This window comes from Anomaloglossus baeobatrachus, chromosome 2, assembly GCF_048569485.1.
Source record: "Anomaloglossus baeobatrachus isolate aAnoBae1 chromosome 2, aAnoBae1.hap1, whole genome shotgun sequence".
Classification (NCBI taxonomy): domain Eukaryota; kingdom Metazoa; phylum Chordata; class Amphibia; order Anura; family Aromobatidae; genus Anomaloglossus; species Anomaloglossus baeobatrachus.
In genome coordinates, this window is record NC_134354.1 from 525,817,805 (window position 1) to 525,831,360 (window position 13,556).

Consider the following 13,556-nt stretch of genomic DNA (forward strand, 5'->3'; position numbering starts at 1 on the left):
AATATATATATATATATATATTCCAAAATGGTGAATAGTAGTACGTCCTATGGATAGAGCACACTGACAAGAACCTACACGTCAGCCATTTCCTTCACCTGTAGCTATTGACTCAGCACCGACACACAAGCAACTAATAATCTCATCATCTCTGCTAGATGTAAAAGGACAAAATCCATATTAGAGCTTACACCATAAACGTTATCTTGTGGATGACAACACCCTCAGACTATTTACTCAAGGCAAGGAGGTGCTTTTTTTCATTTTATAAGCTAGCGTAATAGTGAGCATGAGCAAAAACAAAACAGGAAGCCTGTCATCTGTGGTTGTACACTGAGGAAACAGACAGCGGAGGCAATCTTCAGAGCATTACAAGGTTTCATGTGTAAGACTCTGTATCCTATACAACCCGGATTCATCAGAGACGAAGAGCCAACAAGACCACTCAGGTGAGCACAAACCGACCATTATTCTACCTACTTATTAATGCCGAAAATAAGCTCAGAACCTGTATCAAAATAAAATGTTACACAGCATGACCTGATAAGGGACTACAGAAAATAATCCCTCAAGATAGTATTGAGAATAAAAATTTAATTTGGAAACTATTTTACGATGGAATTATTTTATAGCACGACTAAAGTATTTTTAGGGAACGTTGTTAGTTGTTCAAAAAAAGAAGCTAATGAAAATCAATAAGGAATATGTGCCCCCAAGAAAAAGGTTAGCAAGTATTTCACTAGTGAAGACACGATAGGCTGTGACTAATCAGAAGGGTCTTCATAATTTACCTATCCATAGATTAGGGCCATTCAGAACATTTTTATTAACGCTATGTCTGAATCTTAATTGTTTTTTTTTTTTTTTTTTTAAACAAAAAAAGTTAGTAATTTATATGAAAGGAATAAATATTTTTCCCAAAAAGTGTGTTTGACTGAAGTGTTTAGTGCAAGCTTTGGTGAGTGTGTTAGAGAGCAGCTCTTAAAACTGTAGGAATAACGAGTGTACTATCTACGGTATATAGTCATATAAAGTCCTAATTGTAAATAAAGTGCACTTATTACCAGCAGAGGGGCACGAAGGACGTCTATATGGAAGTCTGGAAAGTCCCCTCACCGGCAGACATTACAGCACATGACCACAAAAGCTCACGTCAGTGACACTATTTCCACACAGGCCAACAGATCTGTATTGTCTGTAGATAAGTGGTGGTCCGGCAGTGTGCACTCTGCGGGGCAGGAAAGTCACTGGAGGTCATGTTCTAGGGTTCATACATGATCCAGCACTGGTATATTACGCCTTTATTTGCTGGGTATATCAATTAACATCCCAGAAAGCAAAAAAATGTTTATGTTTAAAGCTTCTCATAAGCCAGATCAGTTACCCACACTTTGCACTGATGAGGGGCAATCACCCCGAAACACCGTGTCTGCAAATTGGGATTCTGATCTGGCATATATCCTAGGTCATATGAAAAGGCTTGTTAACAGGCCACTTTTGACTTTTAGGATTGCTACTTCCAATAGGTGGCACTAGAGTTTGTCTCCTTTCCTGGAGAGACTATTTGAATATGTTTAAAGGGGTAATTCCAAGTTTGGATGTTATTTCCTATCCATAAAATAGAGGATAATTTTACGATCACTGGGACACCGACTGCTCAGACCCCCACCCATCCAAAGGTTCTGAAAAGACCCTTTATGAGTGGCGCAGTGGCCGACTATGTGTACCAACACACCATTCATTCTTAAAGATTTGGCGCTATAAAGTAAAGCCATGGCCAAAATGGCTCTCTAATGGTGAAGGAATCCAATTTTTCGTAGCCGAATAAGATGCCTCTAAAGTTTTCATAATTATGTAATCTGCGCATCTGGGCGAGACTTGGGGTAAAAGTCTTCTGCTTCTTCTCTGCCCCTCCGCCTGCCTCCTCTGCTTTTTCTTCAGGTCACTGATTATTCAGTGATCTGCCTTTTCCAAACTCCGCACTGCCGCCGTCATGATTGTGGTGCACAGTGTGACTATGGGTGGTCTGCAGGTCTTCAAACAGCGCCGGATGTGGCACATGTGCAGGCCGAGATTACAGCTCAATGACCTCTTCATTCAGCCGAAATCGCAATCTGCTCATGTGTCACATCCAACGCCATTTCATTTACGACCATCTATAGAAATCACACTGCACATGGTCTTCAATAAAGTGGCGATGATGGCAGCACCTCCAAATACAGTGATTTCAGCTTAATGAAGAGGTCATTGAGATGAAATCTCTGTCTGCGCATGCCAGCACCATTTTATTGAAGATCGCCAACAGAAATCACACTGCGCAAGCAGCACAGAATTTTATAAAGGAGACAAGTCACTGAATTATCAGTGGGCCCCTGGAAGAAACAGAGGAGGCAGGCGGAGGGGCAGAGAAGAAGACAACGCCCCCCCCCTCTCAAGCCTTGCCCCGATGCACAGGTGACACACAGATAAGATCATCATGTAAATTTTAGAGGAAGATTATTCAGCAACCAAAGATTGGAGTCCTTCATTACAGGTATCCATTTAATCAGCATCACAGCATCATTATGGAAATGTATTTACTTTATAGTGATAAATCCTGCTAACAGGTTCTCTAATGAGATTGCTGGAGATAGCTGTCTTTTTAAGAATTTTCAGTGTCTCAGTGGTTAGCACTCCAGCCTTCCTGCAGTGGGGTCCTGGGTTCAAATCCCACCAAGAACAATATCTGCAGAAGTAGGATCTCCCAATGTTTGTGTGGGTTTCCTCTAGGCTCTCCAGTTTCCTCCCACACTCCAAAGACATACAAATAGGGAATTTCAATTGTGAGCCCCAATGGGGACGGTGAGGTCTATAAAAAATTAATAGCACTAAATAACTAAGCAAAATTGATCAACCATATCTTCATTCACAGGGTTCTTCAGAGCCCTGATTCTCAGGATTGGAGGTGGGCCTAGTTGTGGATAGGGGATATCCAAACTTGAGAATACCCCTTTAAGAATATATTGTATTTATTTTATCCCAAGGTTGTTTTGATATCTTAATGAATTTCTAGATTAGCAGACCACTCACTGGCGATTGTGTTTTCTTTACTTGGCAGATAACGGGAGAGTCTAGACGGTGACATGAGGAACATGCAGCCTTCACTGCATCTTGTGATACTGTGTCTTTCCGTCAGTTGTAAAGCAGAAGTAGGATTCACACATTTCAACATGTTGACTGATAAACCAGTAGTGACCGAAATAAACAGCACGTCTGATGCTCCAGACCATTTCCTGTCATTTCATGAAGACAATTCTACAAACGCTTTATATAAAATTGCCTCAGAGCTTAAAGGTCACAATGTAACTACAAGTAAACCCACTGTGTCAACAACAGTTACATATAATATCTCCCAACAAACCACAAGAAAGGAAACCAAGGGGAATAAAAGTCACCATACTGTCAGATCCCCAACCCCAAACATCACGGCAAATGTCACATGCACTCTCGATGAGAAATACAAGACTGGAATCATTATTTGTGTTGTCATAATCGCCGTCTTAGTGTTCATCGTGGCAATGCTTATCGTGTGCACTGTGGCGCTAGCGAACAAAGTGTCTAATCTGAAGGCAAAATTAACCCAATCAAAGCGCCACGTGAGAAGCAATGGAGACTTCCTGAGCGCATCTAGCATTTTGTGGCCATCAGGAGTGGAAACATGGTCGAGGAAAGCCAATCTTACCATGGATGAGATTTCATTGGCAGATACCAACACCATTGAAAATGAAAAGCACAAATTAATGGCAACACCTGTACAAGAAAAATCACGAGAGGCTACAGAAAAAAACATAAGCTCGCCAAGTGCGACTATGACCACCACTATATCCACAGTAGAAGTCTAAACATTTTGTGGAGTAACACGTCAGGGTATGCGGACATGGCAGACCTTTCCTGTGGAAAAATCTGATTAATTTGCAATAAGCCATATTCGACCCTCACATTTCTACAGCGGACGTGACGTTAAAACTGCGAAGGATTCGCATGTCACTTAATGAGGCTAACCTGCATGAGCGACATGTTACTTATTGACGTGGTTTTTAGACCCACGGCTGAAAAAAAATCACAAACTGTATAAAATTTCCCGGTGAAAACAATGGGACTTGTGCTAAGCTCTGTGTGAACATCCTTACCTTTACCTAACCAAGTTTACAACATTTATTGTACACAGTAAATATCAGAATGTTTTACATGTAGCCATTATTACTTCTAAGGTGTTAGACAGAAACCTGCCTTTTTGTAACAAAAAAATACAAAATAATAAAAAAATATTTGAACTGCGAAAGAGCTTTTGTCGCCTACGTTCCAAAGACAGGCAAGGAAACGTTTTTGCCTCCATCTTGATTACTTCCTTAAATCTGGAACATATACCACATGACAAATTCGTAAATCGTGTTTTGTTTTTCGGTATGCAGCACCTATGCAAACCTGTGTATTCCATGGTCACCGGCTAACCTCCTCAATGCTAACTGGCAGATTGTAGATAAAATTACTATATATAAATAAGAAACTGACAATAAAAACAGTTTGTAGTTAGTAACCATGGAGGCAAGTAAGTTTATACACAAAGCAAGAGGATATAATTGCCACTGTTATTCACTAGTGGTAGCGGGCACTACCATTCTCTGAGCTCAATACTCGTAAAAGTTGGATGCTCGGGCAGGCGCAACTCGAGTTCTGAGTATAATGGAAGTCAATGGGTAATTTGAGTATTTTTCTGGAAGATTTTCTTGAAAAATACTCAAGTTTTCCATTGACCTCATTTAAACTTTGTACATGAGTCGAGCCCGTCCGAGCGTCCGATTGCTTGTTACGAGTACCCGAGCATGGTAGTGCTCTCTCATCACTATTATTCACCTGTCAATGGAATGATGCAGTGCAAAATGGTAAGGAGGCTGAACCAGGGGAGCTCAGGGATTTTTGTAAGGCATTTAAAGGGGTTTTCCAGTCTAAATCCATAAGTCACCCTATGGGTCACTATGTGACTGCAGACTTACTAATCCTCACATCGCACGCACTGTGAGCTCTGAGGTTTCGTCGGTGGCAGAGCCAGGAACGGAAATCCATGGCCGCGAGTATGTGATATGCAGACTCTCGGCATCATTCTGACTGAAGGGGGTGGCCTTGCTGAATACATTTGCATTGACAAAGGCTGTGCCCTCTAGTCGGATTCTGGCTGAGAGTATGCATACCGCATAATCACAGCCACAGACCGCCGTTCCCGGCTCGGACACTGACAAATCAGTAGGGCGCACTGCACATGCTATGTGAGGATTAGCAAGTCTGCAGTCACTTAGAGCGACATAGAGGGTGACTGCAGACTTATGGATTTAGACCGGACAACCCCTTTCAACACAATTTTTTTTTTTTTTTGAGCAAGTAACAGGTCCTCTAATCAGGGGAACAATTATGTAACTGACTTTCACAATTTTATTCTATGCGATAGTTACAGCATTAAACCATAAGTTTGTCTATAAAGACCATGGGCATAATAATGTCAGACATTCTGCACCCATCCTCCATCTCCTTTTAAAAATAAATACCACTTCTGCAGAACTTCCCAGCAAACACTATGAATATCTCTCCCCAGATTTCACAAGCCCAACTGAATCTGAATACATTATTAATTAGATCTCTTCATCAGATGATTCTGGTGTGCGTACTTGGAAATTCCAGATAACAATGGCTTTATAATCCTTTTTGAAATCTCCCCTTTCTAATATCAGGAAAAGTATCTTCTGATTCTAGCTGTAGATGGACTCAGACATTTATTTTTATTTCTGGATTATTAAAGTACAACAGCCTAGATTAATTTGATAATCAGGTCTAAGTTTAATTTGAGAGTGCCTGCAGTTTGGAGGGTGACGTTTGGTGACTTCTGCTTTAATCAATATACACCATTATGAAGAACACCTTACTTTTTTGCCAAACATAAGAAATTGAAGTCCAACACTTTTAATTTCTTCAAATTTTAAATTTCCCCGTCAAGACTGCTGCACCCTCAGTGTTAGGACGTATGCACACAACCTCCGTTTTTTGTACATAATAGCTCATCCAAAGATGTGCATACGGCTGTGCTGTATCTTAGGCTTTGGCTAGATTCCTCCATGTCAGACATTGGCAAAGTGTGGCTTTCAGGACACATTCGGCCTTATGGCTGTCCCTGAAAAAGTCCGCAGACCGTGACTGTCTGGAAACACTGGCATCCTTCATCACAAGGCCTCACTGCGCCCAGCATTTCAAGTTCACCAGTATCTGAATCCTACAGGTGTAGATACTGTTGAATACAATGACAAAAAATGAGCTCCCAGTTACCTCTATCACCATTCAGCCTGTGCGTCTGAGTGACTACCAGGCACAATGATGTCAGTAGAACATGCCAGCTCCGCAGAGCCTCAGTCCACTGCACAGACCGGAGCAGTGGGGAAAAAGGGAGTTAGAAGCCATAGTTTTTTTTTTTTTGTTTTTAATAGTTAGTACGTTTAGGAAAGTGTGGGGAATTTAATGCGTGAGGAGTGGAGTGGGGACATCATGCTGTGTGAGGGCCTTTGTGGAAATATCATACTGCGTGGGGGGATATGTAGGGACATCATTTTGCATTTCGTGTATGGCAGGGACATCATACTGTGATATGGGGACATTATGCTGTGTGTAGGGGGTGTAGGGAGAGCCATTAAAATGAAATTATATTGTATGTGGAGCTTTTTAGAGACATACTATGCTGCAAGGGTGGGGGCGGTGTGGAAACATAACGCATGGAGGGCTGTGTGGGGACCTCATACTAAGTATGGGGCTATGTGGTGACATTGTGTGAAGGGACTTTGTGAAGGCATCATATTTGTGAGGAGGGACTTTGTGGGGACATCATATTTGTGAGGATGGACTTTAAGAAGGCATCATATTTGTGAGGAGGGACTTTGTGGGGACATCATATTTGTGAAGAGGGACTTTGTGGGGACATCATTTGTGAGGAGGGACTTTGTGGGGACATCATATTTGTGAGGAAGGATAGTGGGGACATCATATTTGTGAGGAGGGACTTTGTGGGGACATCTTTGTGAGGAGGGACTTTGTGGGGACATCTTTGTGAGGAGGGACTTTGTGGCGACATTTTTGTGTGGAGGGGCTTTGTGGGGACATCAAATTTGTGTGGAAGGGCTTTGTGGGGACATCAAATTTGCGTGGAGGGGCTTTGTGAGACCATCATTGCGTGGGAGCTTTGTTTGGACACCTTGTGTGTAGGGTTTTTGTGGGAACAACATGCTTTGTGGGAGCTGGTGGGAGGGGAAAGACTGTGGATATCATACTATTTGAGGGGACATCATACTGTTTCAGAGGCAATGTGGGGACATCATATGGCGAGGGGGATACTGTGGAGGCATAGTATGGTATTGGGAGCGGTTCATAAAGGGCTGAACATCCAGGCCAGTATGATTTCTGCTGTATATAAACTTTGTAAAAAGTCTTAAATTATGTGCTCACAGCGCCGCCCATAATCTCACGCCTGCGCAACACGTCACCAGCGGTCACACTGTGCACAGTCCCGCTAGAGTGGCACGGCGCATGTGCGAGACCTCGGGCGCACTGGGCGGCGTCCTGAGGTATGAAATTGAGCGATGAGGGACGGCGTAAAGCGGCAGGAGGCAGAATAACGGACAACAGACAGCCCGCCCCCGTGTACGATTAACAAGATTTGCATACAAAAAGGTACCACTTTATAAAGTATTTATTTTGGTCTAAAAGGGGGCACAATAACAACAGGAACATTGCTAGAATGCAGCCCAGGAGCTGCAGAGGGGGAATCTTTTAGGTTTAGTGCAAAATTTCTGATGACAGGTTCCCTTTAAACATCCCTCAACAATGACAATCTTATCACAGACACACTTGGGCCAAAAAACATAAAAGACCCTTTTACACAGGCCCCAAACCAACCAAATTAGTGGTAGTAGTAATGTTCCTGGACGTTATCCCAAGTTAACATAGCAACAAGTAGTCGAAGAACAAGCAAAACGCTGATTACGTCTTTTAGGAGGCCTAAATGATAATACTCCTGTGCTGAGGTCAATATGTCAACTGGAGAGAGACTAATCATGTTAATGTTTATCCCTTTACAGTCTTTATTGCTCCATGTGAAAGGGCCTTAAACTAGCACCTATTAACCAAAATCCTTGGAGCTTACTATGAACAAAAATATGCACATTTAGGGTATGTGTGCACGCTGCGTTCTGGCTTGACAAATAAACTGCAGCGTTTTGACAACTGTAAACACTGCATTTGACAAAAAAATGCATCTAAAACGCATGCATTTTGAATGTGTTTTGAATGCATTTTTGACAGTGCGGTCCCACTTGGTTCTGCTACATCCCCATAGAGCATGGCTGGCTGCGAGACCAGAATGAACTTGGATGAAGTTCACCTGACTTCATTGTCATCGCACAGCTCTGTGTGTGTGTCGCGGCCTGATTTGCGGTCACTGGTGAAGGACTCACCGGTGACCGTAAATCCCGGTAACCTGAGTGACGGCACCGCTGATTGTGCGGCTCACTTCAGTCACTCAGGTTACCGCGGCCAGCTGGAGTCCTCCACCCGAGACCATAAATCACCTGAGTGCGGGCACCGCTGATCGTGCGGCTCACTTCAGTCACTCAGGCAACTTGCTTTCACAGTTGAAAAATCCAGCTGTGGCCGCAGGTAACCTGAGTGACGTCACCGCTGATAGCGCGACTCACTTCAGTTGCTTAGTGAAGCTCACAGTGAGCGGCGGTGTTCTACGGCCGCTCCTGTCAGCTTCCGATGTAGCAGAGCTGAAAGCGTCGTGGGACCTCGTGTGGATTACGTCGGACCTGGGAGGCTGTTTGGGGATTAATAAAGTGGTGAAAGAGGATGGGTTTTTTTTGTCTTTTATTCCAAATAAAGGATTTTTTGGGTGTATGTTTATTTTCTTTAACTTACAGATTAATCATGGGGGGTGTCTCAGACGCCTGCAATCACTAAGCTAGGACTTAATGGCAGCCCATAGCTGCCACTAACTCCTTATTACCCCGATTGCCACCGCACCAGGGCAATTTGGGATGAGTCGGGTAGAGTCCCGGCTGTTGAAATTTAATGGATGCGGCAATTCCGGGCGGCTGCTGGCTGATATTGTTAGGCTGGGGGCTCCCCATAACGTGGGGCTCCCCATCCTGAGAATACCAGCCTTCAGCCGTGTGGCTTTACCTTGGCTGGTATCAAAATTGGTGGGGACCACACATTTTTTATTTATTTATTTTACTGTACGATATAGACCCGACCACCTGAACCTGTGATTGGTTGCAATGAGACAGCTGTCACTCAGCATGGGGGCTCGTCTGACTGCAACCAATTTTTAGGCGCCGGTGGGCGAGGGAAGTAGTGAATATGAGATGGATTAATGAGCGGCCAGCATTTTCAGGAGCAGTGTGACTGCTGTGCGTCGGTGATCGGTGAGTATGACAGTGGGGGGTGAGAGAGCAACCGACCGAGAGAGACTCCGACCGAACGAGAGAGAGACTGACCGACAGAGACCGAAAGACCTGCATTTTGTTTGTCAAAAAAGCATGCAGAACGCAACAAAAATGCAGTGCAAACACAGAGCTAAACATTTTGGTTGCGTTTTGGACACACCTCATTGATTTCAATGGGTGGAAAATGCAACCAAAATGCATAAAGGAGGTGACATGCTGCTTTTTTAAGTGCATTTATTTTGTCAAATATTTGGCATCCGAAACGCTGAGTTTACAAAAAGTAACGTGCGCATGGAATTTGCTGACTTCTCAGATTTTACTGGGGAACCAGAACACATGCATGTACGCTGCTGTTTTAAACATTGCGTAAACGCAGGGAAAAAACGCAACATGCGCACACAACCTTAATCTACCTTTAGTGTAAGAGAAAAACTGAGTACTTGGAAGAAATCAGTCCCATTTAAAGCTAAGGTGCCAATTATGTAAAGAAACTACTAATCTCACCTAGTTGCCCCACTAAACTTTCCTAGCAGCAATAAATCACATGGTGTAATCAATGGCTGTTCTCTAATTTCCGACAAAGGCTTTGCTTCACGTTTCATGGCTTTAAAGGGAACATGTCAGCAGGTTTTTGCACCATAAACCAAAACACGGCTATGTTAGGTCACTGCAATTCAGATTAAATCTATATCTTTTGCTAAAATCTTTGCTTCCATTCCACAGTACTCCCTTATCCAATTATTATGCCAGTGAGGCGCACATGAGGGGGCTTACACCTGTACTTTGAGCTCTCTGTCCTATTTCTTTCTTTCCCCAGCCTCTCCAATGTCACGGATTGACCAGTCACTCGTCTGTGTAATCTGCCTCCCCCGTTCCAGAAACTTGTGCAATTGTCGTCACTCCCCCGTTACTGTTGTCCTCTCAGAGGGGATGGCGCATGAGCTGATGCATAGCCCTTGTCTTGATACATAATCAGGGCTTAACTGTGCATGCACCGCCACCGGGAATCGGTCCGTGCACAAGATTTCATATGAGGGAGGCAGGTCACCCAGGGAAGACTGACCTGTTAGGGAGCTTCAGACGGTGGCGAGTGGGAAAGGTGGCAGAGAGCTGTAAGTGCAGGGCCATGCCACCAGCACTTGCGCCTCTTACTTAAAATTGGATAAGGGATTACCATGGAATCTAAGGATTACAAATAAGTCAGATTTAATATGATTTACAGAGACTTAATATAGATGTGTTTGGTTTATGGTACAAACACCCGGTGACCTCCTTTTAAGAGTTTGTATCCTTCTAGCATATAAAATGTTCAAGTATAAGGCTATGTGCGCACGTTGCGTACTTCACTGCAGAAATTTCTGCAGCGATCTGAAGAGCACACGTGCGCTTCAAATCGCTGCCGAAAATGTCCGTAGTGAAAAAAAAAAAGCCGATTCCATGCGCTCTGCCTGCAGCTCCTGCCATAGACAGAGCAGGAGCTGCCGGGAAAGCGCACGGAAGAAGTGACATGTCACTTCTTAGAACGCGCGCTTCGGGCAGCAGCCGAAGCGCTGCGCTCTAAGACGCCACGTGTGCACGGCCCCTGCACAATCTCCATAGATTATGCAGGGGACGCAGGACGCATGCAGTCACGCTGCGCTACAAAGCGCAGCGTAACTGCATGTAATAACGCAACGTGCGCACATAGCCTAAGACGTAGTGAGGAGTAAAAGGAGATTGACAATTTCAGGCTTCCCACGCTGCTGCTGGAAAACTAGTCATTGCACACTGTGGTGGTACTTAATAGTAGCTTTGTTACGCGTTTCAAGTTCATACAGAATTTTTTTTGTTTTTTTTATAAAAAAAAAAAAAAAAGTTCAGTACAAACTTGAAGCACGCAGTAAAACTATTAAATACAAACCACAGAGTGGAATGACTACTTGTCCAGCAGCAGCACAGTCAACCAGAAGCTGTCCATCTCCTCAGTACATTGCAGATGAAGATTTTCTTCTATCCGCGGGCATGACTGCACCAGCTGTATTCTCTGTGGGCATATAATGGGGTTGTGACATGCACACACTGTTTAGGTGAGCATACCTTACCTCCCCCTACCTTATACTGTACCACCCTGTGTGTGCTGGTCTTTTTTCACTTTTGTTTTCCTCTTCTACAAATATAAGATAGCCAACAGTCATGGGAAATGCCAATTATCCTTTCAGAGAAAATTTGGGTGATGTCCTTACAGGACTGGGGGATGGTGAGTATAACTGAATTTTTGGCAGTTTAGAGTCTGATTATTGGGTATAACTATTCACAAGTGTACCTATGAGTATGGCATACTGATGTTCTTGTCTGAATAAGGCTGTGTGCACTGCGTTTTTTGCTTGCCAATCCTTATGCGAGCAAAGTCTATGAGAATTCTGAAGTTTTGTGCGCACATAGCTTATTTGTTCCTTGCAGATTTGATGCAGAAAGTCCTCTGCAGCCTGTCAATTTTTGGTGCATTTTAGTCTGTGTTTTGCAGGCCTTCCACCCACTGACTTCATTAAGAAAAAGACACCAAAAACATGTGTTTTTCTGCCAGAAGGTGCAGATTTGATGCAGGAAATGTCTGAACCAAATATTCAGAGTGCGCACATAGCCTGTCTGCTATAAGGACACCTTGTAATGGAAAGGAATTAATGCAGAAGTACCATATTTTTCAGACTAGACGCACCCTGGTTTTAGAGGAGGAAAATACAATTTTAAGCAAAAAATGTGGTCATGACACACTGTTATGGGGCGAGGATCTGCTGCTCACACTGTTATGGGGGTAATGTCCCCAAATTATCTACTAAGGTACCCCATCATGGTAACGATCCTCCTGCCTTGTATATGAGCCGCATCCTTGTATATATGTCCCTCATCCTGGTGTAGCCCCCATCCTGACAAATACCCCCATCCTGCTATATATCCCCCATCCTGGTATATGGCCTGCAGCCTGTGGCACACAAAAAAATAAACGTTTAGTGCTGTTTCACACTTGCGTTGTTTTGAAGGAAACGGAATCCATCACATATGCAGCATTTATTTACAGTTGAAGCACACCACCATGCGGGTTGTGTTTCATGCAGTTCCCGCATGTGTCCACATGATGTCGCGCTTCCACTGTAAATAAATGAACTGTACTGTATGTGTGACAGAACCCGTTTCCGTCAAAACAACGCAAGTGTGAAACAACCCTTATGTTCACCTTTCCTCGCTCCAGCAGCATCGCTCATCTTCCTGTCTGTGCCAGCAGCCACACCACTTACCTGTGGAGCCGGTCACCTTTCCTGCAGCATCGCGATGACCTCCTGTCTGCCTACCCGCTGACGTTTGTGAAGAGCGGTGCGCACAGCGATGACGTCATCGCTGTGTGCACCACTCTCCACACACATCAGCGGGCCGGCAGACAGGAGGACAGCGCAGTGCTGCAGGGAACAGTGACCGGTGAGTATACTTATTCACTGCCCCCCGCCGCTGATTATGATATGCGGGAGCATTGAATACAGCCACACATGATCACTCCAGGCTGCAGTTGCCAGGGATGATCACGCGGGCCGGCTGTTAATTATGTGCGCATCCCTCGCCCATCATCCCGCCCACCTGTCAGTGCCGGATTTAGTGCTGAGAGATCATGGGCGGGAAGAAGCATGTATATGAAATGAGCAGGTCCACGTGGTCACGGTAGGCGCTGCTACATGCCGTTGCTCATGCCGCCGATGACCCGCTCCACCGCAGCACCCTCATTGCCCGCAGTCATGCCCTACATTCAGACTATAAGACGCACCCCCCACTTTCCCCCAACATTTGGGGGAAAATAGTGCGTCTTAGGCTATGTGTCCACGAGAGAATGTAGCTGCGGATTTTTCTGCATCAAAATCCGCAGCTTTTCAAAGGTGCGGATTTACCGCGGAATTGCCGCGGATTTGATGCGGATTTTTTTTTTTCTCCCAATTTTAAAGCCAAAATCCGGATGAAAATCCACAACAATAATTGACATGTTGCAGATTTTTCCGGATCAAAATCCGCACGAAA

At 44.2% G+C, this 13,556-nt stretch overlaps 2 protein-coding genes across 2 annotated transcripts in view; one reads left to right on the plus strand and one right to left on the minus strand.

The window, feature by feature from the left end:
- Positions 1–13,556, minus strand: part of NF1 (neurofibromin 1) — a 442,125-nt gene that overhangs the window by 117,682 nt on the left and 310,887 nt on the right. The window lies entirely within an intron of this gene.
- Positions 300–4,321, plus strand: EVI2A (ecotropic viral integration site 2A). Its single transcript, XM_075334306.1, has 2 exons — positions 300–449; positions 3,098–4,321. The coding sequence occupies exon 2, from the start codon at positions 3,123–3,125 to the stop codon at positions 3,879–3,881; it is 759 nt and encodes a 252-aa protein (XP_075190421.1). The 5' UTR covers positions 300–449; positions 3,098–3,122; the 3' UTR covers positions 3,882–4,321.

Coding starts and splice junctions, on each gene's coding strand:
- EVI2A (XM_075334306.1), top strand. CDS start 3,123: ATGAGGAACATGCAGCCTTCACTGCATCTTGTGATACTGTGTCTTTCC.